Raw genomic sequence first — 27173 nt, forward strand, 5'->3', positions numbered from 1 at the left:
TACCATTTCAGCTTTGGCCAGATAAATCCAAAGTTTGCGCCATGTGCTGAACTTATTCTGATCACTGAAATTGTATCGCATTTCCTTCGAAGCATATCGAGTCGATAACGGGCTACGATAGTCGCAGTAATCGTTACTCGGCACTTTTGAGACACTCATGGTTAATCGAGAAAGAAAAAAAGAAAGACTCGGAACGAAAAGAACCGTCTAACGCGACCGTATGAATGAAACTACATGCGATCAGCTGATACCGCCGGTGCTGTCCTGTCTGTGAGCCACACACATCTAGCTCTCTAGATTGATTAAAACGAAAAACTACGTACTAGCGCCACATCTTGGACAATACATGAACTACTTCAAGCCGCTTAGCGCTCTACCGATAATTCAGAATGAATGCAGTGACGAATCGAAGAACAACTTGAGAGTGCATGGTCATCGGCCTTTTTTGTGTACATATATCAAATTGTAAGATAATATCACAAGAACGAATAATCAACTCTAATTGTTCGTCCTTGTCCAACCCGACCATATAATAGCATGGAAGAGAAAAAATGGTTTTAACTTGGAGTCCTTACTATTGGTAAGAATTTTCTTATTGATTTAAGTTAAGGAAATAACAATAGTATGTGCACATTCCAATATGACAATGTTCAATAAAATAAAAAAATGTGATTCGATAAATCTTATAATTTGTTATTATCTTTTTTCGCGATTATTTTTTTATCTTAAGTTAAAGCAGTGACGCAAAATAATTTGTCACAAACTATAATTTAAAAAAATTAAAAGAAGCCACCGATGTTTTGAATACATTTCCGTGAGTAAATTTAATTTTAGCTATACATATTGAGATCCCAGAAACTCCAGCGTAATTTGTTAAATGAAGATTTTTTTTCATGTTTCTAAACTTTTCTTTTTCTTTGGATCTATATATCTTGAAACTCCTTAATTCTATCCACTTTTACACATTATGGACATGTTTCTTAATCAATTCTCCATTAATTGAAAAAAAAATTAATAGAAACACGTTCATTTTTCACCGAGTTACGATAACAAATATGAATGGAATCCCAAAGACCCGAATGTGTATATCAAGGGTAGAAAAAAAATGTGTATAGTTAGAATTAACAAAAATAATTTATGTTAAAAAAAGAATCGATCAAAAAAGTGGATTTGCGTAATCGATAGATTTCAGTGCTTCAATTTTAATTATTGAAATGGAATATCATTTTTGGAAAAATAAAAGTTGTAATTTCTTGCTCACCACATTAGAAGGATTCCAATCGACACGCGCCCATTCGACGTGGACTTCGTTACATTTGAAAAGTCTTTCAGGTCTCAATTTTCGTCTCGCTAAAGCTGCGTTGCGATGAGATTTGAAGGAAACTATAGCATAAGCCGCATCATGATTTGGAAATCGATAAATAGATACGTACTCGATGTCCCATGCTGATGCATAAATTACCTAAGTACATAATGAAAAAACAAATTGACATTTTCAAAATAAGAATTAAACAAATAAATATGGAAAGTGTATACTAATTTAGAAATTACGATATTACAGAGTAACATTCAGTGCAAAAGATTGTAAACATTTCAGTAAAATCTTTTCGGAACAATTTTTACATCTTTGGAACAGTTATTTGAAAATTTTTCAAGTTGTAAAAAACTTCAATTACTTGTAAACTTAGGGTCCATTTTATATATTATATTATCTACAATTTCATATCAGAAAGAAAAAATTCTATGACTTCATATTCCACATAATGCAAAAAATGCATTTGAAAAATTAAAGGTATAACATACACGAATACACGTAGAGCCATGGACCATTTTATTTATTCTGCCGATTTTCTAAAAATTTTTAAAACAAAATATTTCAGGTAAAAGCTGTTCTTACTAGAAGGAAAAAAGATGGCAATCTTAATTGACCTTGAGATATCTTTAAGATGAAATCAAGATTACTTAAAATTTTTTAAATTAAATTATAGTAGTTTTTGTTACATAATATAATTCCTTTAATTATTTTGCATATAAAAATGTTGAGATAGAGATGTTAAAAAATCAATTTACGAGATATTTTATATATTTTATTCTGGTACACATATTGACATGAAATATTAAATATCTCATAAATTCTATTAAGCTTTTGATAATACTTTAATACTTTTATAACAGAATGAGATAAATCAATTGATGTAAAAAAAAAATATATATATATATATATATAATAGTTAAATATATATATATATATTTAATAGTTGCTTTAAAAAAAATATGTAGGCAAAAGATATAATTTTTCAAATAAGTAGTTATGTATCTACTTTACGCCAATTAATTTGTCTCATTATTCTATTCATAAAAATATTAAGGTATAATTATCAAAAAGTTAATTACGAGATATTTTTTAATATTTCATATATTCAATATATACTTAAATAAGAGTATAAAATCTTTCATAAACTATTGGTTTTTTAGTATCTCTACTTTAATATTTTTGTATACAGAATAATATTAGAGGAATTACATTATGTAAAATATGTATATATGTGTATATATATATATATATATATATATATAAAATACACACACACACACACACACACACACACACACAATTCCATTAAAAAAATTTAAAGTATCCTTGACGTAAGAACATCTCGAAATTAATCAAGAGTACCATCTTTTCTCCTTCCCTCTAATAATTAAACAATTTTTTTTATCTAAAATATTTTTATCTTATACTTAAAGATTTTAAGAAAATCGACTGGATAAGTTAAGATGACTCATCTCGTATACATACGCACATTAAAATCATATCATATCAAAATAAATGAGATATGAAATTATAAATAGAATTTTATTGTGAAATTGAATACGAATTATCAATCTATCGGTTCAAAATTTTATAAATAAAGGCTTTATAAATGATAAATGTAAACATAAAACATAAATAAAGAGATCTTACCCTGACGACTTCTTCTGATTCGATATGCCATGGTAGAGGGCCGATGTAAAGCTTGCACTTGTTTACGCTCGCTAGAACACGTATTTTCCTGCCCGGCGAAATCTCGTACTGGTCCAGCTGGATAATGGCGCGCGCCGCATCCTCCGGATTTGTGTACATAATGAAACAATAACCTCTCGTCAGTTCGGCCATGTCGACCATCAGCCGGATCTGAAAGACTTCGCCGACCATCTTGAATAGCGGATACAAAGTGTCCTCGTAGATCGTCTTCGGAATTCGGCCTACGAAGATCTCACACTCTATACCAGGAGTTGGTCCGCTCCAACGGATCGGTTGGATACTAAGGATCCTTTGTCCGTTGATCTGCGTAGAAGCCAGCTTGTACTCGTGCAACAGTCGAAGGACGTTCTTATGCGTTTGTAATTGTCGACGTAAGGAGGGGCACATGAGCGACGGCTTACTCTTCTCACTTCCTGTACACACAATATTATTGAAGGTATAAGTGTTAGTACACTAGCACTTATATCTACTTATGTACTAACTAAATGTTAGTAGATGAACTTAAAAATTAATAATACTGTATCGTTTTGGATAAAAATAATGGAAAGTATGTTTTTTTCGATAATATTTCACTTTATTTTTATATCAAAATTTATAGTAAATTGAATAAAGAAGAAATTTCAGAAGAAATACAGTGAAAAAATGCTTGTTATTAATATACGTGAAAAATCATATCAATTTAGATATAAATATATGCAACAAATTGATATTACGCTATTTTAATTGAAATTCTAATGAAAAACACCTCAGAGGAGAAGAGATGTAAGCCGAAAATAGTACGAAAACAGTATAAATACATAAAAAAAAATTACATTCGATATCTTTAGAAAAAAGCTTTTAGAAAAAAACGAATCAAATTTTCTTTTTTTCTGCCGATTTTTGTCGTCGTCTATTCTGTAATTCTTAACTATAGCGTCGTTAAGAGTTATAAAATAGATCCCTTAATTTGATGTATACAGGATGTTCTATAATTCTTAATATTTCTGGGAGAAAAGGGTGGAAGTTTAAACTAAAAGTTACTTTCTCAATTTTTATTCAGATCATTCATTATCGGGAAAATATATAGTAAGCGTTTCTCACGCTTACTATATATTTTCCCGATTAAAATTTTATTCTAATTCTTCTTATTAATTGATAAATAATGAATCAATTTCATATTAAGAAATAAATGAATCAATAAATGAGAAAAATAATATGAAAAACAAAATAAAATAATATGACAAGACTAATAAAATATTAGGTGTTGGAATTAATTCGTAGCGTTTTTAATGAAAGAATGTTATTTATTTCACATGAGCATTAAAAAATACATTAATGAAAGTACTTCCCATCACTTGTAAAACGCTACGAATTAATTCCAACACCTAATAAAAGATACAAAATTAGAATACAATTTTAATCAGAATGTACAGTAAGCGCGAGGAGTCCCACGGCATGCTATGTTTCTGCATATTTCCAGCTGGGCGCAATCTAACTGATCAATTTTAATCGTTAATAATTCGGTAAGCAATAATGGTCCGAGCTAAAATTGAGAAAAAAACTTTTAATTCAAAATTCCATCTTCTTTCACTCCTAGAAATATTAAGACTCATGGGACACCTTGTGTATGTGTATATATATATATATATCATGTTTAGCACCGAGCCTATGTCTCCGATGTATGTGTATATATATATATATATATATATACACATATACATCATATAATTTCAGGACCTCTAAACTTTTTTAATTTATGCAAAACACATTTGATTTGTCTTAAAACTGATCCTTTTCATTAATGAACGCTACTTTTAAAGTACTTAACTCTCTCCAAATAGTAACTCTAAATAATAACGTAGATAAAAAAGAGCATCTTTGACTCACCATTGTCCAAATTTTCCGGATCTAAGGAAATTTCCTGTTCCACGACGCCGACGGCATTTTCCATATCGGCGACAGGAAATTGCGGCCAAACTGAGATCTCTTCGTTCTTCAAATTCTTCATTCTCCGAAACTCGCGCTTTTCCTCCTTCCTACTGCCTCTCTTCCGGTTACTTTTGCGGCTCTCTCTTGATTTATTCTCCATCTTCATACACTTCGCGATATCAGCTGAACATTAAGAACAATCTCAAACGGTCAGAGATACGAAAGAAGGATGTGTATATATGCATAGATACACACTACGTAATAAGTTACGCATAAATGTACATATGCATAATATATTGTTCATGCGAGAACTAGTAACAATCCTGAATCGATTTACTGCCGCGACGAATGAAACTGATTTTGCCGATGAGAAAACGAGTCGGATCGTGCCGGTTGTAAACAGCGTGCGCGTTCTGGCCACCTAGCCGGGGTAGAGGACGTAGGACAAGAGATAAATTCGGATATACTTATCAGGATTGGTGGACGATTTAGTATGGAAGGGATCGACTGGGAATTGTCTCTCTCTTTCTCTCTCTCTCTCTCTTTCTTCCACGAAATTTTTTTTTCTCTTCTTCCGATCCCCGGAAGAATGAGCGACGGCCACTGGCTCGACGACTTTCATCTGTCAACATCTATCAATCGTGTCGCCGTGTCGGTGGCCGGCGCGGCGCCGCGGGACATCAAACAATCGGTGTATTGTGTACCACGCGCGTGTGAGTATCGACGACGCGCACGTGTTACGAATTATACTCACGTAACTACTTATATGCTTTTCAACAATACAGATTAGACAGCTTCTCGGATGTAAGTTCGGGAAACTTAAACGATGTAACATAATTATGATTTTCTACGGTTACTCTTATCATACAAAAATACTTTATTCAAGAATTGGACGAGTGTAAAAATTCATGTCTAATTTAATATTAAAATTCAAGCAGTAATTTGGCGTGTAAAATTTTCCTTGCAGCCTTTAAAAAGGACTTTAAGATTTAAAATCTACTCTCGAAGGATCACTATAAAAGTAATAATAAATGAAATAAATAATATATAAAAATGTATTGCTCAATAAAAGCTGAATGTTATAAACACAACTTTCATATGTTGTCGTTTGTTTGAAACATAAATATTAATATATGAGTTTTATGTCCTAATAATCTCCTTAATTGTAAATTATATTAGGTGTTGGAATTAATTCGTAGCGTTTTACAAGTGATGGGAAGTACTTTCATTAATGTATTTTTTAATGCTCATGTGAAATAAATAACATTCTTTCATTAAAAAACGCTACGAATTAATTCCAACACCTAATACTAACAGAGTATTAAAGACGAAAATATCTTATTTCTTTATAACTGTAAATAGTTAATAATCTGATGCAATTTTTTTATATGCTCTCTGTTTACATATATCCTAAAGACATATACATTTAAAGAAATGTATTTTTGTTAATTTGATTAATAATCACATGTGTAGTTTTCTACATATATATATATATATATATAATGTTTTAATTTATATAAAGTTTATTATCCACACATTTATTTTATGTATTTAATTTAAAAATTTATATAATTTTTTATATGTTACATTTTATATTTATCATTACTTTTATCGTTTATTTTTTAGTTCAGGAAAATTTGTAATGCATAAACTTTTAATTTTGAAGAGAATATGCATTTTAATTTATATATATTCATTTGTTAGAAATTTCTTATGTATTTAATTTAGAAATTATATATAATTTTTTATATGTCACGTTTTATATTTGCCATTACACACTTTTTATCATTTATTTTTTAATTCAGGAAAATTTGTAACGTATAAACTTTTAATTTTGAAAAAAGTATGCATTTTTAAAATTTATATTCATTCGTTAGAAATCTCTTATCTCTTTAGTATCCTATATTTAAATAAAATTTCTGACAAGTTGAAACGTGTACGTTGCTTATTTTTTCCGCGGAAATTATTGAGAATCATTGAGAGATTAAAATCGCGCTTCGTCTTTTCTCGCGAGGTATAAACTTGTAAAGTGTCGAGGAGTGTCGAAGACAGTAACAAGATTTAGCGTGTTGCGAACGGGTTCAAGGTACGACTTACGAGGTGTGCGCGACGAACCTTTCCGTGACACATATCCGGAGGTTCGCATCGTCCTGCGCCATTGCACCGTGTGATAATAGCATTGTTACTTGTGTCGTTCGCATGCAGGCAATCCTTATTACATGACACACGGTGCCGCCAACCTGGGCGTCCAGTGCGCCTTCGCTATATGTATCTTCTCAGTCGTTGCTCGAGCGCGTCGCGACGCGAAGCCTTGGTTTTCCGTGTTAGGCCGTGCGACTATTACAGGTGATAAATATACTGGTTTCTATTATTGAACTAGGACGCATAGTGCGATAACGATAGAATGTTCAGAGCATAACGTAAACTAACAAACTACTTAAATAACATTTAATAATTGACAGTCATAGATAATCTCGAAAAAGTGAAAAGAAATTCGTTGAAATTAATTGATATTTATTAAGTATATTCATCATTGTATCTGCAGACGTTACAAGAAAATTTTTTTTTTTGCAAAAAATACGATTTTTCAGTTTCTATTTCATTTATATTTTATTTTTCGTGCAAAATGTTTTCCTTCTCATAAATTTTAAAAAATTTTTAGTATAAATCTGACAATTAATATTTATAATTAAAAGCTTATTTCACATATATAGAAGAGATTTGTACAAATAATTAATTTATTATTTATTTTTATTTATATATTTTTGCTTTTGTTATTTATTTATTCATAATTTTTTACTTATTATTTTTTTGTTAAAAATTTTGTTACTTTTTGCAATGTTCATAGATTCAGGAATAGTACAGTCTAGATTTATTTAAAAAGTATCGTTTATTTCTTTTTTTAAATTCTTGTAATAAAATCTTTAAACTGATTTACACGTTATATGCTTTGCCATAAGAAATGCTTGCCACAACAATTTTTGTTTTTTATTTCGACCAGGAGCCTTATTTTCGAAAATATTAATTATTAGAGAAATCTACAATATATATATATATACATATATATATGTATATATATATATAATATAATATATAATACACTATAGTATTTTCGTACATTTTTGTGTATTTATATATTTGTCAAGAATATCGCCTCAGAATATGAATAAATTTTTAGTCCCTATATAGTCAATGTGATATATCCTCCTGACAAAAACCAATTGTTAACGCGGCTAGTAGCGTTTCAAAAGAAAATGAGAACGGTTTGTTAATAGCCTGAGAAATCACGTAATGCTTCGCCGAAAAGAGACGACACTTTCGCAAACGGTTGCTTGTTCTCCGTATTTTTACTTATTTGCCTGATAGTGCGCCTTTAGTGATTGCATCATGCCAATCATGTGGAACCGAAAGGTGTTCATCAGAATAATTGAAGTGGTACGTAGATATATCTTTAATTTGTTGTTAGCACGAAAAATTCTCTTGATTTCGCGATTGATATTTGACATTTATTAATTTAGCGTTTACCAATAAATAGAATTTTATTGCATCCAGATTTCCAGACTTGTAGAGCCTTCTAGTGTATACTGGTTCACTAAATCAACTTATTTAATTCTATATTTATTTCTAATTCTGCTTTTAGAAAGAAAATTAAGTTTAAAATCAGCTAAATTAATTAAGATTTATGCACTTATCATAGCAATATGCTAAAACATTTGTGTAATGATTTATTTAACAATTCGTGGTAATAGTACGTCAGATTATACGTGATGTTCTTGATGAAAATTTTTACACGAATCAAAACACATTTAATAATGTTTATATTTCTTATTAGAATTTTTTAACGTGAATTCTGAAATAGAATATTTCAGAAGTATGTATGAATTTTGCGATATTCAGAGATTTCATATTCCATATATAATTTCTGATAAATTCTTATTAAAATTTGGAAAGTTTAAAGTACTTTTTCAGAAATCATAGAGAATAAGAAATTTTATAAATCTTAGAATTCTTATTCTCTATGATTTCTGAAAAAGTACTTTAAACTTTCCAAATTTTAATAAGAATTTATCAGAAATTATATATGGAATATGAAATCTCTGAATATCGCAAAATTCATACATACTTGTGTAATTTTATGATAAGATGTAAGACTTTCTCTACGTACACTTCTGAGATGTTTTAATTCATAAAAAAATTTGAGAAATTTTGAGAAAGTAATAAAATTATTCAGAAATTCTGAAAAATGCTAAATTTACATAAAAATTTCAAAAAGTTATACGTATGAATAGTTTTAAAAAAATTTTCATCAGGAGATTCGAGACAGTTTGAAATTCGTAATTTGTTATTTGTATGATATTTGTAAATAGTGCATGTGAATTTGAATTATTGTTTACTAGTCGTGCTATATAATTAGCTAAGGAAGCAGTTTTTTTTTTTACGAAGAGCCCGAATTGCTATGAATCTCGCATAGTCTAACGAGTTTAGAAGTTTAGAGCAATGAATCGCGTGAGATATATCTTCTGTATTTATGTCAGATTCAAATTTTATAATAAATATTTTATCGAAATAATTTCGATTTTCGAAGCCCTTGATATTTTAATTATTTACTGTATTTTATACTATTACATATTTTATTTTGTTATAATGCTTATACGAAAAAATAACTATAAAAATCTTTTTTTTTTTGTACAATAATCAAGTAAACAAGATTGTTTGTGTAAAAGTTTCATGATGCAAACATTAATTGTTTGATCCATGAATAAAATTTATTTCTTTATTTACAGAATCACTAATATATCTCTGCATCATAATAAAACTGCGTAAATCCTTGAGATTTTTGCCTTTATTTTTCAAGTTGAAGCATTATATAATAAAAAAATACATATATAATATAGCCAAAATACATATATAATAAATAAACTGTGTCAATGTGTCATTGAATAAAAATATTGTTATTCATAACTTTTAATAGTTATTACTATACGTAATTCTCCGACATCATATCTGACGATATTAATTTGAAATCCTCGAGGGCGGTTATTATATGTATAATTGTCTAACATCACTTGTGATGTTATAAGGTTAAGAAAAAATTGTACACGTTGGATTGCAGCTTCTGTGCGTCGCCTGCGTCGTGGCGCTTAGAGTGACGGACGATGAGAGCCGAAGAGTGTTCCATTACTTGAGGAATCGCAGCAGGGAGTGGTCGCTATTGAATAATGTGACGTGGGGCAGCATAGGTGACTTAAATGATTCAGACATCCGGATCCTGGCGCTCTCGCAGAGGATCGCGACTCGTGACACACTCATTTCCCGATTTCCATATATTTCAGGCGCTGCCCTCGCAACAGCGACTTGTGGCGGATATATCATCATAACGACGGGTCTTTTGATCGCTGCGGCTACCGGGGAACTTCATGGTCGAAAGACGGTAATTGCTTTCCTTTTTTTTCTCTTTCCTTTTCTCATGCGAGAAATGCGTTGTTTGTAATACCGTGTTTTGTAATACCATCAACGGAATCAAAATGGCTCTCGATTGTATGGAGATATTAGGAGAATGACTTTTTCACGAATATAAAAAAAAAACAATATTCCCAGCATATTTTCGAAAATGAAATCAATAGGAAATCATTTTGGATAAAGTAATGTCTTTTTTATCTGATAGATGGGATGATTTATAATATATATATATATATGTCTTTGTCTAAAAAAAAGAGAAAATTGACATAAACTGTTCGAGACAAGAGATTCGATGTGTATCATACACATAGTGAGGATGCGTCCTGTATGATCTCACATGAAGATTAAAAATTGAGCCACTCTTTTTTTAAGATTAGCTCAATTTTCACTCTTTAGAATGAAATTCCCTTTAAAAAGAGAAGGTTGAGAAGGTCTTATACGCATAAAAATATCCCAACGAAATAAATCTTATTACATAAATATCTTCAGTCCTCTACCTTATTATATAAATATCTTTCCTTTTTTTCAAACAAATTCTAAGCTAAAAGCATATGAAGAACTTATCTTTAGGAGAATTTCATCTTTGTCTAAAAAAAAAAGAAAGTTAACAAACGCTTGTCATATTTATAAAAATGATAGAACTGAAGTTATTTATATAATAACATAAGATTTATTCCTTTTTTATCGACTTCTACTGTCGGTATAATATTATGATAAGTTTCGCAAAGTCATCCTGTCAGGAAGAGCAAAAACGTTTCGCCGCGAAGATAACCCCTGTAGAATTTCCACGTATAACGTAGAAGAGCGACGCGATGGCGGGAGCAGGACTCGCTTCGACGTCACGCCGGAATCCTTCTCAGGTGCTCTTAATTTATTCCGAGGTTGGTCTGCAATGTGAAAATATATCGCGTAAATCGCGGCGATCGCGATGGAGCGCGTGAGAAAATCGGTAGCGCGACGCGAAGGTGTCATTGAGGGAGCCAAGGATAGGAATATTCTCCTTAGACGAGAGTCGAGAGCGGGGCTCGCCCTGCCAATCCTGCCATGCCGCTGCTCCGCTCCGCGCCGTGCACGTAATCACAGCCTTGGTCAGTCGCGACACGTAACGTAACTCATTTGATGAGTCACAACTGAGGCTGGGTCTAGCCGATCTTGAGTGGACTGCATAATGCGTAGATTTCCTGCTTATATTCTTGCTTGCTTCTAATAAATAAATCTAACGAAAACCGGTGGCACGCGCATCGCGTTCTGCAATGAATAGCCCTGAACAGCATTTGAATACGCGCGTTGGAAACACTGATTATTTCCTTTTTCTTGTTGTTTTTTTCTTTTGCCCGCAAGGTTGAGTAATAATTTTTATGCATAATCCATCGGCTGCGCTAGGCGTAAATAGATCGCATCGATCGTTAAAATCACACAGGTGTAACGGATTTAACAAGCCCGATTGAATCTCAGGAATTTTTCCTGCTCGGACTGGGTGTGATCCTCTTCGGAATAGTCGGCGCCTTGTCGCTGGCCTCTATCGACAGCGTCCCTGAGGATCTAGTTGACAATGCCGCGGTTTTAGGAGCGCTCTGCTTGCTCACAGCATTGGTGTTCATCGGAGATCTACTGATGAGCCCGCCTCGTACGAAGAACAAGCAGGACCAAGCACGAATCATCGAGAAAGATTTGGGTACGATTATTAGAAAGATTATTAGATTACTAACTTTTTATAAAATTTGATTTTAATGTGGTATTTATTATATTATTTCTTAACTATTTTATTGTTTTGTATTTTATTAAATTCGGATTGAAAGAGAATTAATAAACCACATTTAACAGTTTGGTCACCAATGCAATTGGTCAATTCTTTCTCCATCCGAGGTCTCGGACCGATTTCTAGCACACATGAACACAAGCCTAGGCTTTATACGCATCCATAGATAGCAGGATTGCGGGCATGTATAACGTGTTATATATGGTTTTTACACATATAATACCATGTTATACGTATAATTTCATATGTATTATACGCATTATACATATATATTATACATAAGAAATTACTTGCAGCTTTAAATGTCGAGCTCTAAAAAATTTTGCGTATTCCGAAAACCATCGAAATAAAGTGTCACAATCTTTGTGTCCACGAATGTATATAGCGCTATATTAAGTCTGTGTGATAGAGTTCCTACCTTAATAGTCGTCAACTTTAACGCTTAATATCTCGGTTTGCGGGGCCAACCGCCATGTTTTTCTGTCGTATTCTTTCGTTTTGAGTGAAAACGCTTCGAAAGAGTTTAATTCCATTAAAAACGGAGGTGAGATAGCTATTCTAAATCATTATCTTTATTTATCTTAAAAAATGATACGTTTCGAAATAGGGAAACGTCAGGTAACGCCGGTGGTGACCATCGAGGATACGAAGAAGTCAAAATCATCAACCATTGTTAAAATACCCGAGGATGAAGACGGTCGTGTGAACGAAGCTTTTCAAAAGGCAGACGATCGTCATTCTGATCCCGCACGATCGGAACAGGAATTATCCGGTACACGTCCGCAGGACATCCGGGGCGATCGTGAACTTCGCGATGATCAGGAGCTAAGAGAGCACGCGCAGAATTTCGAGAATGGCCGTGCTTTACGTGACTCACAACGGTACCGAGAGATCGAGGTGCCACGTGCCATTCTGCACGACCATGATCGCAGGATCGACGAGTCCAGGATAATGTACAAGAGCCGTGATATCTATCAGCGGCCGGTCGACGAAATCGATACACCGCGGTTCCCGACGGAATACGAAAAAGGAGATCCAGTCTTTGCGAGAATCGTCAATCCAAGCGTGAAGATTATGAAGGTCGAACGTGACGTTGAGGAGGAACTCGACAACTACAACAGGTGATTTCTTGCGTCCGGAGACCCATCGTGTCCTTGGTTCGGAAACTTCATTTACGCGCCGACAATATCTATGCGTTAGCCATCTTGGATCACGCTGTCAGAACCACGAAAACGATTCTTGTCGCCAATAGAAGTAATTTTTTAATTATTTTTTATAAATGGAGAACGCATTCAAGGCTACCCTAGTAAAAATTTTTCTTAGAATTCTTTATTATCTTTCTTAATTTCTTTAATATAATAATTTTATAACTTTTTGGAATTTCGTCGAAATGGAGAATCACACTTGTATGGACGTGAGTCGTCAGAATTGTTCGCTTCCTTGTTTCTGACGTTATGATTCAAGATATATGACGCATAGAGTGTCAGTTCTTAAATATAATTTTGTTTGAACGACGAGCAGATATTCGGACAACAGCCAATACGACAACGTACCCATCAGAATGCGTGGCTCATCTGGAATCTTGAGAGGTCATCATCGTGATGTATCCTTCAATATACCACCTCCGCCTAAGGATTACCGATCTAGAAGATCCAAGGATGATATTGAGATGCTGGAACAATATTTTGGTGTACTAAAAACTACCGGCACGCAAACTGCAAGGACACCGTATTCACCGACCGATCCAGGATACGTTCGGCATACTGCAAGTAACTGGCCGCAAGACGTTAAGTCGAGCACACCGAAACCTAGCCCGGAACATTCTAGAATTTAACCCTTTCACGCGGACACTTTCGGTCTTTTTTCTAATTACAAATTTATTGACTAAGTCTAATAAGAATATTAATTTTTTTCTCTAATTAGTAAAAGTAATCATTAAAATTTTTCAAATGGTTTTTCGTCACTAATCTTATAAATTTATGTTTTGCTATCTCTGTAATTTGTGAATTTTATTTTCTCAAATAATTTAGCCATGAAAGGATTAAAGCAAGATATAACAATCGTTGACAGCCCAGCAAACGAGAATGGATTGAAATGAATTGGAATAGATTCAGATTTTCAGAAATATTGATTCACGAATGTTAAAATGAATGCTTTTCAATCCTGAATGCATTTTTATTCATTTATAGGAATTGCATGAAGTATATCTCTATACCTTTCAATCTAAAAATAATATTAGCTTTTTCTGTACATTGTGAATACTGTTCAGTTCCAAATTTTAGAAATGCAGTTTTTCAATCCAATTGTATCCAATTGAATTTAACTGAATCCAATTGAATCCAATTAAATAAAAAAAAAGTATTCGCTATACATATATTTAAAATACGCATTCGGATAGAAAAAAATTTCAATCCACTTTAATCCATTCTCGTTTGCTCGGAGGGTGTTTACTGAAATCTTAAATTAAAAAATTCCCTGATAATTCCTGGACTGTTTTCAGGTTTATTTTATTTAACATTCTAGGAAAAATTAGAGAATTTTTTAATGCAATTTTGAAATAAATTTGTGCAAATAATACAAATTACATAATATAAATTAGTAAAAGACAAGGATTTCCCATGAGATTGTGTATGTATCCATTTTCTACAATTAAAAATGCAAAATCTATGAGATAAGCATAGGGAAGGCTCACTGCAATGAGCTACTTCTTTCTGCTATATTTTTTTTTATTGTCCTGATTTTTAAAAATAAAAACACGAGTACATATGTAATGTATGCCATATTTATAACTAATCGATTGTCGGCATTTAGTATCATTAAGAAAAATAATGAAAGAAATAATGTTTTCAAAAAGAGACAGAGAATTTAAATTTAAAAGTGAATATCCAAGGATTTCCCCGATTAACAAAATTTTATAAAAATCTGTTTTCAAAGATGAAAGGGAAATTCCCTAAAAATTCTTTGAAAAAGTTTTCCTAAGTAAACACCCTACTTGATATTATATATATTCTTCGATATTTTATAAGATTTTTATATGTGCAATAATATGCAACAATCATGAAACAAAATTCGTTAAATCCAAAAAAACATTTACAATCTCAAATAAAAACCAAAGTATTCTACATTTAAGTTAAAGTTGAATAGAAACTTTCCTATAAACTTAGGAAGCGTTTATATTGGTCGTAACCGTGTGTATTCCCTTCTTACAGTCGAATGAGAGGGGAATACTCGAATGTGATTGATCAATTCTTATAGATTATGGCATACAATTACGGTCAATATAAATGCTCCCTTATAGTTGATTACTAAAAGATTGCAACACTTTTCGATGATTTTTTTTTTCGGAATGTGTATATAAAATTTTGAGGATGCAAATGACTATTTCTGAATGCATGTGAGCGGTCATGAGGCCATATATTACTATTAGTTGTCAGTACACTATAATATATGTAACGGGAATTATAGATTTTTAGTACTAGCTAATATACGAACATGGCCATAGCTTTTGCGCATTCTAAAACATAAAAGAAAAATATTGCAACTTTTTAGTAACTGACTGTACATAACACAATATTCATTTAATTCGACTCAAACGTAAATTTTAGACAATAAAGCAGTAAATTTTGGACTTAATCATTATGTACCCAGGCACACGCGCTAGATGCCACAATGCATTTATATTTAAATATAGTTAATATATAAATGTATATAAATAAATAGAAGGACAGCTATCTATATATCACAGGACTGCGATAATTTCGAAAGTTAATTTCATAAGTGTCTTCCGGTTGTTTTTATTGTAGTTCATGTATCCGCTATTTTTTTAAGAGTTTAAGAATTTTGAGAGTTTACTTCGCAGATCTGTGCGATAGTTGGGATTGCGAGAAAAATCGGAAAGGAATAATACATCTTTTTTACACATAAAAATTTCAATATAAAGTTATTATTTTTGTTCACATCTCGTACTCCTATATGCATATACATACAATTACTATTAATCTGATGATAACATATAATCATTGCATGGTTAGTCATCTGTTCGATGCTCATCAAGGCGTGTTAATATTAGTGTTAATAATATTACACGATGGATGTAATTTCTATTTATGTTTATTCCTCTCTTGTCAATATTTTTATGAACTTCTTAAAACATATAAATAAATGCTATACAAGTCCATCATTTTAAGTCATCCGATATGGACAATTTAGATATTTTGAGCATTCATTTTTCTTCTTTACAAGCCTTCCTTCCTTTCAGTGCATTCTACAAATATCCCTGATGACGGATTAGCTGCACCATCGTCCATTAGAACAAGAACATTGGAACGGACTTATCCTACTTGGTACCCGATGTAGCTTGAATCTCAAAGTGTCTCACGCAGGCTACGTTAAGAACGATATCGTAATTTATGTTGGCAACACTCGCGGCGTTACACCTCACTAACTCACGTTACAGTACATTAATCAAGGACTTAACTTGTTACCATTTTGCAAATTGACTAATCCGGATAAGATATCAGTTGTGAAGGAAGAACGCCGCGTTATCGTGAGGAAGCTTATCTCATACCGAGCCCGATGCCGGCTCCATTTTGAGCATTAGACGTCCTTTGCTCCATAGTGATATATTGCCTGATAAGGCGAGAGATTTCATGAGCCTGCTCCGTCTGAAGTCTAGTGATACGCTGTTGCATCAAATTGCCGCATTTCATGTCGAGGTAGAGCGTGCCTTCTTCAGACTTGACCTTCCTAGTGGAGATCACTTCGGAGTAGGGATAATGATACAGTGTCTCCTGAAAAATGCCAGACGATTGAATTATATAAAGAGGAAGATGCCGTTATGTGAGAAAAGATGAGCATTTTAAGAAACGGAACTACTTACATGCGTGATTAGATCTATGAAATGCACTCCATGTCGATTGAGAGCGAGAATATGATCGGCGCCCTTTTCCTTGCCCTCGGGCACCCTCTTCACCGCGAAGAAACTTGACCCGAAAAGTGGCCACTTAGATAATATTTCTAAAGAAAAAGAAAACGCGTGCACATGTATATTTAATATATTTATCAATGACAATTTTTATCATTTTCTTAAACGACAATTTTGTAAATTGTTATTGTTTAAGTTTTTATTTGTATATTAAAAATATTAAAGCACACACAAATTTAAAGAAAGTGTAAAACATCTTTTATCGTTTATATGTTCGTGCGTATTATAAAATAAATAATTTTTAAATGTAAAAATAATTAGTGGGTTTTAAGAAATTAGTTTTAAAAAATTGATATAATTTTCTTAAATTTTTATATATAATTATATAATTTCTCTCTCTCTCGCCTCCTCTTTATAAATTTAAAAGAGAAAAATTCTTAAAAATGTTGTGAAAAATTATGAGAAATTTTGTAGTAGGATATTAGCTGTTACATATGTCTTTTGTCGTAATAAAATAAGTTAAAAGAATAAACTTTTCCAGTGGTTTCTTGTGGTTTCGATTTAAAGTCTCGAGTCAACTCACCGAGTACTTGCGCCTTGCAAGTAGCCGCTGAAGAATGCTGAACATTGTTCCAGGCTTGTTGAACCATGTTAGACCATTGTTGCGGTCTGGGTTCTCTCAAGCTGAGCGCTGTTTTTGGCAACAGATATTTAATCTCCTTCGTCGCGGGTTCGTGCGTCATATCGGCCGCTCTGTGTAATAGCGCCGCTATTTGCGCCATGTCATACTATAAAACACATGTGTCATTAATGGATCGTTTATTGTTGACCGAGCTCCAGGCGGATGTTACTCACAATTATTTCCTGAGGTAAATGTTCTCCAGGTAAAACTAGTAAAAGTCCTTCTAGATAATCGGGAGCAATTTGATTAAATACGACTTCTATATACAATGCTGCATCCAGTCGTAGAGGATAGTACCAAACAGATCTGAAAAGATTAAAAAAAAAAAGATACTTTCAAATCTCTAAGGGAGACATTTTTGAAAATTTCTGCACTTTTTGAACATAATTTTACGGCAACTAAATAAAAATTATTCATTATAATATATACTTATTAATTTATATCAAATACTATTGAAAATTTAATGCTTGTAGAGGGAATATTCTACAGTCTAAATTGAACAGAATATACAAATCACCATACCTGCAAAATATTAAGTAGAAGACTTGATGGTTTTTTTGGAGCTCTGTTGTTACGTCCAGAACATACTCGTCTCTGGCCAACGGCATGGTGAACGCGTCGCCGTCGACGATGCAGTATAGCGAGAACTCGTCCATCTCGTGTGGGTTTCTCACGGAGATGACGTTGCACATCTCCTCAATAACATCTTGCACGACAGTCGTGCATTTCGTGTTAATGACCCGCTCGGTGCCGCCAGGCAGCCGGTAGATTTGCCTCTTCGCGTTCCTGCCCGCGCTAATCGCCATGATCTCCTCCACGCTGGGCACGTTCTTGCGCCCACCGTACTTCACGGTTTTTCGCAGGTTCTGTAGGCACACCATCGCAGTACCGTGGTAAGCGCGACGCTTATCGTACGCCGCCGTTTCAAGATATTTTGTCAGGTAGGGTCGAAGGCCCTCACTGCACGTGAAATAGGCGGCGATGATGCTGAAGATCCGCCACCCACGCTGGCAGCTCTCTGGATTCGGGCTCTTGTTATTGGTAGTCTGTTTCATCAGTTGGCAATAAACCTCGTCACGCAGCTGCTCATATTTGTGACAATGCTGTGGACACGCACAAAGGTGGCATATGGTTTTGTTAGGAAAATCATGTCCTTCGGCACAAAGGAAAGAATAGATCGCTAAAATTAGCGCGAGAAGACAAAGATAATAAGACGGATAATAACAGATAATAGTCAAGTTCCGTTTCTTACCAGGGATTTCAAAGGTAAATCTATGAAAAAAACAGTATATGCAAAAATGATTCAGAAAAATACGGAATACTTTTTGTTTTCTATACATTTCTAGAAGGAATTAAAATTAAAAATAATTCTACGGCATCAAATCTAGCTCAATATAAGCTGTGACGTTTTTCGTCCGTTTGCGGAGAAGCCAAGTGAATCCTGGATCCTCCCGGCTCGTGAGGACGAGCAACAAGCGTGCGGACGCTATCGTTCATGCGCCACCTTAAATTTATTTTTATTTATTTTTCTTATTGAATTTTTTTGCATTATTTTTCTGCGAGAATCATTGCCAGGATCGGTAGCTGTGTGCGTTGATTGTGCTGAAACTCTCACCCGGTTACCAATAAGAAAAAGAGCCGCCGAAAAGAACTGTCGAGGAGGCTCCGGACACGCTCCAAATAGCGAGGGCGTGCAGGTTATATCGGTCTTTTTAACTTGCTGTCTGCACTTATTATTTGCGCCCTTTTGCCGCTCTTTACAGAGAAAACGGAGGATGCCGAGATGTCAGAATGAGGTAGCTTCTCATGAGGACAACCAGCTAGAATGTCTGTAGATCACGGTGAAGAGATCTCGAGCTCGAACCAAAGGAACCTAACGCAGGAAGAGCTCCATGCGAGAAGAGTTCCGGGCGAGACTATCCGGATGAAATTCGGATTCCGCGCCAAGTCGCGAGAAGCTACGTCGCTGCCACGGGCCCACGCGATTCGCGAGGTCGCGCGGCGCCGCTATCGGCCAATTGGGCGTCGGGAGGCCTCGCTCTCGATAAGCAATGCGGCCTGTGCATCCCCCGCCGGGGCCTGCCGAAATTACTTGTGTTTTGACACGAGCGTGATGCAGATTGTGAAAGGACGCAGGATCCATTGAGAGCAAAGAACGAGCTACGATAACGAAAGTGAGCCGAGTGAGATATCGCAAGGAACTGAGAAGAACTACAGAAGGAAGAATCGCCGATAAGACAAGCGTAGAAATTCTGTAAAGCTGCCGATCTCCAACAACATGATCTCGAGTGAATAGCATGTGCCAAATTTGAGCCGAAAAGCTGAGACCCGTACAGAGAACTACCGTAAGTAATTAATCTTTTAGTTGCCGTTTGCCGTTCGTTCGAATCACATATATTTTTGTATTCAGTTCGCATAAAGCGAACTGCTCGCCACAGCGAAGTCGCCGCGTCTCATTAATGTGATTGTATGTTAACCTCATTTTGCATTGTACTGGCGGAAAGCTGCGTTTGTTGCTGTAAACTTTGATCGACTGATGAATAATTGGGATAACTCTCGCGATGATCATCTGTTTACGTTCCTTGTTTTATGCTACGCGACTCGATAACTTCCGTTTATAACGAGCTCAGTTTATAACGCTTATTCGCGAGACGAATTATTGTTACTACGGTAAATTGCATACTTTTAAACACTTATAATGTTTTTCTTATCAAAATCAAATGTTTGTCATTTTCTTACTCTTAAAAGGAAGTTCTTATTTGTTGTTTCGCCTTCCGATTCACTCCCGCTCCGAATAACCCACCCCCCCGGGGGGTATTCGGAGCGGGAGTGAATCGCTGAATGACTGAGCAGTCGTCCGTCACATTAAAGAAATATTGAGCATAATTAGTCGAGATTTAGAGAAGTAAAGAGCAGCACGCTTACTTAGCGCTTAACTTAAGTCGAGAAAGAATTCGCGATAATTCAGTGAGAACTACCGACTTGGAGTATCATTGGCTGTCGAATTGCGATCACAGAAAAGTGACGAAGTTGTGCCATCAGTCGAGACTGCGGTCATAAAGCTTACAGATACTCTATGCAATAACGCAATTCTTTATGTGTTTACAATGTCTTTCAATTTAATTCACTAAGAAGAAACTAAGGTCTTATAACAAGAAACATAGAAAAACGTAAAACAATTGACATATAATAATATCACAATAGCGAATAGAAGGCAATGATGTTTACGTTCTCTATTATGATTAGCCGAATCGCTTATTGCTTACATCTCACTGTCTTATATTTTTCTATGTGTTTCTGGTTTTAATCTTTTCACATAATATAAGAATTTAATCAAATTTTAAGAATAAGTTTATGATCAGTACATGTATCGCCTTAAATTTTTTAAATAAATATTATTACGAGAAAATCGACTGAGAAATGTCCAATACAAATAAGCAAAGAAGTATTCAGTCAAATATTTTGATATCTAATAATAATTTTGTATGAATTTTACAACTTCCAGTTTAAACAAACTGTGTGCCGATTATTATTTGTTAGTCTTGAAATACAGCCCTAAACTAAAACTAGAATATGTACATAATATGTATATATCATAAATTAAATTAACAAGGAATTGAATATTACTGATGCTAATGAGCATCTTTAAAATATTATAGGGAATTTATTGCAAGAAATATCATCTCAGCCAGGAATGCCGGGAATATTTATTCTATTTAAGTTATAAATTGCACAATATGACTTCAATATTGAATTGACATCATAAAAGATCAGCATTTCTAGTTATTTTTTTTTACATATTGTATTTTATCCATCATTTATTATTTTTAAAAAATGACTAAAAACTCCCGTGTTAAAAGAATACGCCAAGTGACTCTTTTCTACCTTTTTTAAGCTGGAGAATACCTTCATAATTATTTCTAATATTCTTCAAAACTAATTTCAAGCTTTAGATATTTACTCAGGTCTCTCATCAGTCAACATCCGAAAATAAAATGGGAATAATTTAGATTTAGCTCAAAATGAAAAGGTTACTGTATACAAATTTTAAGCGGGATGTAAACAATAAGAAAATCAACATATTTTTAATTTGTTACTGCTTACGTTACTATTTTACGTTTTCTACTGTGATTACCTGATTCGCTTATTGCTTACATCTTACTCTGCTTATGATTTCTGTATGCCATTCTACTCTTACCATAAGGATAGTGTAGACGCACTTGACTTCACTGGTCTCAGGCGGCAATGGTTGGTCCCCCATATATCTCATCAGACAGAGAAAGCATTCCACGGCTAAAACACTCAGATCAGCATCCAGCCTAAGCAAACTCTGCTCGATGGGAACGGTGGAGTATTTAACGAGGTCCACTTGTTCCTTCCAAGTCCATTCGGCGCCATCTTGTTGTCCTTTATTCTTCTTGTTTTTCTTCTTGCTCTTCAGCGACTCGATCACCTTAAGGGATCCGCTGATCGATCCATCCGCCGTTTTTAACATCTCGAATCTGCCAGATACATACACGTTTGTTAAATTCGCTCGCTCATTTGCATCGCGCGCGGACAAGACTGGACAAGACTGTCGGTTCCTCGGTACGAGAGCAGAACCAGAAATGACACGGGAAAAGGAGACACCGCGATACACGGTCGAAATAATGTCGTGCAGCGTTATGCTTTCTCAACACGATTCGCTTGCGTAATATCGTTAATAGTTGTTTCGCATTCATTTCCATATGATCGCCGAGTTTACACATGCATTTGGTAGCAGAATTTAGAAAGAAGGGAACTTATTTTAAATCGGATATTTCATCTCGTCGTGATTTCTCGATACTAGATAGATCTTTATCATTTTTCTTTTAATTATAACAATGAGTAACAAATATTACTTTTAGAATTGTTTAGCAGTTCAATATTAACAATATATGTACTTGCATTCTTTAAATAAAATCGATGTTCTGAGACTGAATCAATCTTGATTCCTCCCAAATCCGCACATTCTCCATTGCTTTACAAACATATATGCTGCATAAATTATATCGGGAATATTGACTCACTTTTCTGTGCTTTGACGGAAATTCAGCATGGCGTACTGCAAGAGCGAATGTTTGCCGTCATTCGATACCACCGGTCCGCTCTCATAGATGCCGTCCTCCTGGAGTCGAACATTGTCATCCGGTTGCCGCCACTCCTGGCTCGGGCTCAATCGTTGATTTTGTAGGTTTTTCTGATGGTTCGCTTGGTTGACGGCCGACACGTGATTGGGCACGCGACTGATCGGTATGTGATTCTCATGCTCAGAAATTACGTGATTGGAATAATTGTGGGGCTGACTGTGATTCGTGTGATTTGCCTGCGACTGAATCGTCTTAGTGATTTGGGACACGTGATTCTCGTGATGATTGATCCTCTGCAGATGCGGTTTCTGATCGATCTGCAAAACAAACAAGCAATTCACACATTGATCGTTGAACGCTTTTGACTTATTAATTATTTTGAAAGACGCAGTTACATAAAATTAAAATTATAGAATCAATATTAAAACGTGTTCACGTACTAGAAGGCTCTTAATTTAATTCTTAATATAGACATTTATAGAATGTGACTCTGATGATTTTATCAGGGATAGAGATATATTTCAATCACAAGGAATAATCGCTGATTATTGATTGAGCACTTTTTTTTGGTCAGCTCATATGTTGAGGAATAAGTTTGATATAAATATAAAGTAATTGTAAAAACGTAACTATTAAATTAGTTACTGGTTATAAAAAAAATATAATTAAGTTATAGTTATAGACGGAAAGAAAGAAATGAAGTTAATTTACAGTTATTGTAAAAAAGTAACTATAATTATGTAATTTCATTATAAGTATATATTATTTCCCAACCTTTTAGAAGTTTGTCTCTAAAGCCGTAATCACATTAGTGATTGCGCGATTATAATTGACAATTACTTTTCAATTACAACAAAGCAATCAGTGACTGCTTTGTTTCTAAATGGTTGAAAAGTAATCACCAATCGCACTAGTGCAATTACGGTTTAAGATCCTGGAATATCCTGTACATTATCTATGTTTACACTCATCGCTTATAACTTCTCTTATAAATCTTCGATGTTAGCAACAGATAGTTTTTTAAAAGTCTACAGGGATGCGATTCAAGTGTTTTACATTGCTTGAGGCGCATCGGGTAATCGCGAGAAGCAATCTCATTTACGAGCTGGCAAGCGAATTCATTCTTCGCGCTTCTCTATTTCTCTGTTTCCGCGCTGCTCGCATTTCCTCTTTTCCCCGATGATACGGTACGATACGACAACGCGATCGATCTTAACACGCAAGTAAACGAGTTCTCCCCGCCGCAATCGCGTCTCGCCGCGCCGATCATGTATTACAATCTGGTACAGGAATGCGATATGACACGACCATTAGGTGTAGGCGTTTCCTTCTTTTCAGATCCTCGTCGCACAAAGAAATGGAAAAAACAAGGAGGCGTGTAACGCCTATATAAATTAACTGCGACTTCCGGGCGGTGCGTAATTTCTCGGGCACAACCATCGCGTCGCGCCGTCGAGCGGAGGCACCGGGTCACTCTTTTTAGCTCCTCTCCGCTTTCGTTGATTACAAAGATATACGACGAAAAGTAGGTGATTGCATCCTGCGTTTCTTAATATCCTCATGTATACCTACAAGAGGATGGCTTCTTCGATATCTGGTAGAAACCCGATGCCTCGCATGTTACACAAAGTTTTTCCCTCTCTCTCTCCCCCCTCTCTTTCTCTTTGTCTTTTTCTAATAGGAAGAAAAGATCAATTACGATCGCTGACGGATGTCAAATGGAAATAGTTCATTAATGCGGTAGCTAACAAGTAGAATTACTCATATCAATCCATTTAGAAAAAAATGAGGAAAAATTGATATTAGATGATTTTTGCAAGAGAAATCTAGTAGAACCGAAGATAAAGCTGTACAGTTAATAAACTTAATAAAAGTATCAAACTTAGAAATGTGCTAATTCTTTATGACACACATCGCAATGGTTTATGCGGAAACAAGCGGGTAACCAATTTAATAATCGTTTAATTTTAGGTCGTATTTTTCTCTAAACACATAAGTGATGTTCCAAAATTCACTGTCAGCTCTAAAAATCTGTAATTTGCGTTACATGCATTATAAATTTTCAACACTGGTGATAAATTTTGGAATACAATATTGGAAAACCGATTTTACTAGATACAGATATGAAAATAATTTTGTTGGAAACTCAAACTGTAACCATTGGAATGTTGGAAAATCACGATTTTAGACAGAGGTGTAATGGTCGCACGATGACACCGAGTATATCGATACTTTGAAATCGGCGAAAATGCGCGAGCGGGATAAGCAGACGTCGACCCTGACCTACATAATCGTTTAATGCACCGAGGCACGACGTAAGACATGGATGCGGTCGCTGCGCGTTCAAGTAAGCCATATTGCGACAGATAATAAGCGCAACGGTCTAATGATTTCCGCGGCGACTACTGTTATTATCGAGGCATAACTGTGACGTAAAGAGGTGCGAAGTACGATGCAAGCGGCGGGATTTAGGTAGGCGAAGAAGTACATACAAGACAAATACTTATTGCGAAAACGGACTATGTACTACATGACGATAATCGGGAAGTTGTTCAAACTAAATAGATTATTTTTTAATGAGTGGACAGAGCAAAATAAATTAAATATTACCCTACAAAAGACACTCGTTATTTTTATTACTACATAAATTACTGTGGAAAGAATGTACATTTATATAAATTTGCAAAAATAAACATTTTATAAAAATTTAACTGATTGCTCGGTAATACATATTCAAAAATTATGACATAAATGATTTTGACATTTTTGGAATTTTTCAATGGCAGTAATTAGAATAATTAATAACTTTTTTTCCTCGTAGTTAAATAATAAAACAGTTTAAAACATCCTAAGATGTTTATTAGAAATTTATGCGAGTTGCCTTTCAGCTCAAAAAAAGTCAAGTACCGTTACATAGCCTGATTAATGTAAGTTTTTTTACTTATATCTCGCTGCACACACCTGAACTTATTAATTATTTACTATAATATGTGAGATTCGCGCTCCATTTGATTTCATTTAACAGTCCATTTGATTTAATTTGTCCCGCGTGTTGGAGCTCAGATTCTTAGATAATAATAACGTGACAAATGGAATACGCGACCTGATAGCTCTTGACTTTCTCGTCTAATTTCTTCAAGGTCTCCTGTATGGTATTAAGCATCTTGTCGCTCGTTTTGTCTTCATTCTGCATTTCATCATTGCACGTTGTCGTTGCATCAGTTTGCGTCCTGAGCTCCTCGAATCTCTTCAATATTTCCCGAACGCTTAGCTTGTTGCTATCCGCGTTTTCCTCAGTGATAGTCTCCATCTTCGCTAGCTTGCGTTCACCGTTAGTTCGCACGATAATTTGCTCACCATCGTAGAGCTCCTGAATCAAATTATCATTCGTCCTTGGTCGTTCCTCTTCCTTCAACTTCTGCTGAACCAGCTTCTTTTCTTGAATATTTTTCAAGGCTGCCGTATTCTTGAAATTTCTCAATTCGCAACCTTCCTCGAGCCTGAGTTGTTCAATAGTCGGCTGATGATCATTCGCTCGCATGACTGGATGCAGGAAAGTTTTCTGGTCCAACTTGGACACATCTATTCTAGGAATGTTTTCGTATTCGAACTTTTGTTGGCCAAAGGATTCTTTCTTGAAGGGTTCCAAGATTTGTTTAATGTTTTTGTTTACGTCCAAATGTTCAGAATCTAGCTTTTTTTTTTCTTTACTGCCATCTTTCACGAAGAATTTGATGAAACCGTTTCTTTTCCCTTTGTATTGTCGGTCCGAATGAGATGCCTGTTCCAGAAATGCACCAGAATCATCAGTGTATCCGTACTCATCACTACTCAATTCAGACTCAGAAGACTTTACTAGAAGACTATCGGGAGAGTTTGTCTTGCGGTCGTCATCGGAGAGATTCCTGCTACCTTTCTTCCGATAAGCTACTTTTGTATCTTGTATCTTTTCATAGTGTCTCCAATAACCTTCATCTAAACGACCGAATGGATTCTCGGGCGTTGGTCTGCGTTCCCTCGGATCCTTTCGAGGATCTAAGACGTCTTTTTGGGCAAGATCGTTAAACTCGAATTTGCGCAAGAATTCGGAACGACGTACGATTCGCTGCACGTTGCTGAAAGACTTTGGTTCAAACTTATGGAATTCATTTTCCGAAGATTCGGAATAATCGGTGAATTGATTCAGGATATCCGGACGATGTTTTTGTCGACGTCGCAATGTCGTCGGCAATTCGGCCCAGTTGCTGAGTAGTTTCCTGGAGAACACTCCTTCAGTATCAGATACTTCTCTCTCCATGATAAAGTTA

General features: G+C 34.6%; 3 protein-coding genes and 1 long non-coding RNA gene across 10 annotated transcripts in view; 2 read left to right on the forward strand and 2 right to left on the reverse strand.

Moving 5' to 3' along the window:
* The window catches only part of Adsl (adenylosuccinate lyase), a 36717-nt gene extending 36423 nt beyond the window's left edge, over positions 1–294 (reverse strand). The window contains exon 1 of the mRNA XM_011066161.2: positions 4–294. Coding sequence (XP_011064463.1) covers positions 4–159 — 156 coding nt within the window. The 5' untranslated portion in view covers positions 160–294. The remainder of the gene's footprint in view (positions 1–3) is intronic.
* A 6881-nt stretch (positions 295–7175) lies between these two features.
* LOC105152087 (hypothetical protein) lies at positions 7176–16373 on the forward strand. Of its 4 annotated transcripts, none has more exons than XM_011066156.2 (7): positions 7176–7279; positions 8209–8368; positions 10047–10173; positions 10267–10364; positions 11849–12068; positions 12760–13273; positions 13674–16373. In XM_011066156.2, the coding sequence occupies exons 2-7, from the start codon at positions 8321–8323 to the stop codon at positions 13984–13986; spliced, it is 1320 nt and encodes a 439-aa protein (XP_011064458.1). In that variant the 5' UTR covers positions 7176–7279; positions 8209–8320; the 3' UTR covers positions 13987–16373. The 4 variants fall into 4 exon arrangements, with proteins under 4 accessions (XP_011064458.1, XP_011064461.1, XP_011064460.1 ...); XM_011066159.2 differs by having other exon boundaries at positions 7184–7279; positions 8300–8368; XM_011066158.2 differs by having other exon boundaries at positions 7189–7279; positions 8123–8368.
* Myo10A (unconventional myosin 10A) overlaps positions 16080–27173 on the reverse strand; it is a 48260-nt gene continuing 37166 nt past the window's right edge. For all 3 annotated transcript variants that reach the window (XM_087414889.1, XM_011066153.2, XM_011066152.2), the window contains 7 exons: positions 22807–23183; positions 21957–22260; positions 18281–18861; positions 17932–18064; positions 17660–17864; positions 17032–17168; positions 16080–16942 (listed from right to left, as the gene is read on the reverse strand). In XM_087414889.1, the coding sequence (XP_087271015.1) occupies positions 16709–16942; positions 17032–17168; positions 17660–17864; positions 17932–18064; positions 18281–18861; positions 21957–22260; positions 22807–23183 (1971 nt within the window). In that variant the 3' untranslated portion in view covers positions 16080–16708. The remainder of the gene's footprint in view (positions 16943–17031; positions 17169–17659; positions 17865–17931; positions 18065–18280; positions 18862–21956; positions 22261–22806; positions 23184–27173) is intronic.
* LOC147906810 (uncharacterized) overlaps positions 19591–27173 on the forward strand; it is a 61488-nt gene continuing 53905 nt past the window's right edge. For both annotated transcript variants that reach the window (XR_015547844.1, XR_015547845.1), the window contains exon 1: positions 19591–20103. This is a non-coding gene — a long non-coding RNA (uncharacterized LOC147906810). The remainder of the gene's footprint in view (positions 20104–27173) is intronic.

Source organism: Acromyrmex echinatior, chromosome 17, assembly GCF_024713525.1.
Source record: "Acromyrmex echinatior isolate Ae372 chromosome 17, ASM2471352v2, whole genome shotgun sequence".
Lineage (NCBI taxonomy): Eukaryota > Metazoa > Arthropoda > Insecta > Hymenoptera > Formicidae > Acromyrmex > Acromyrmex echinatior.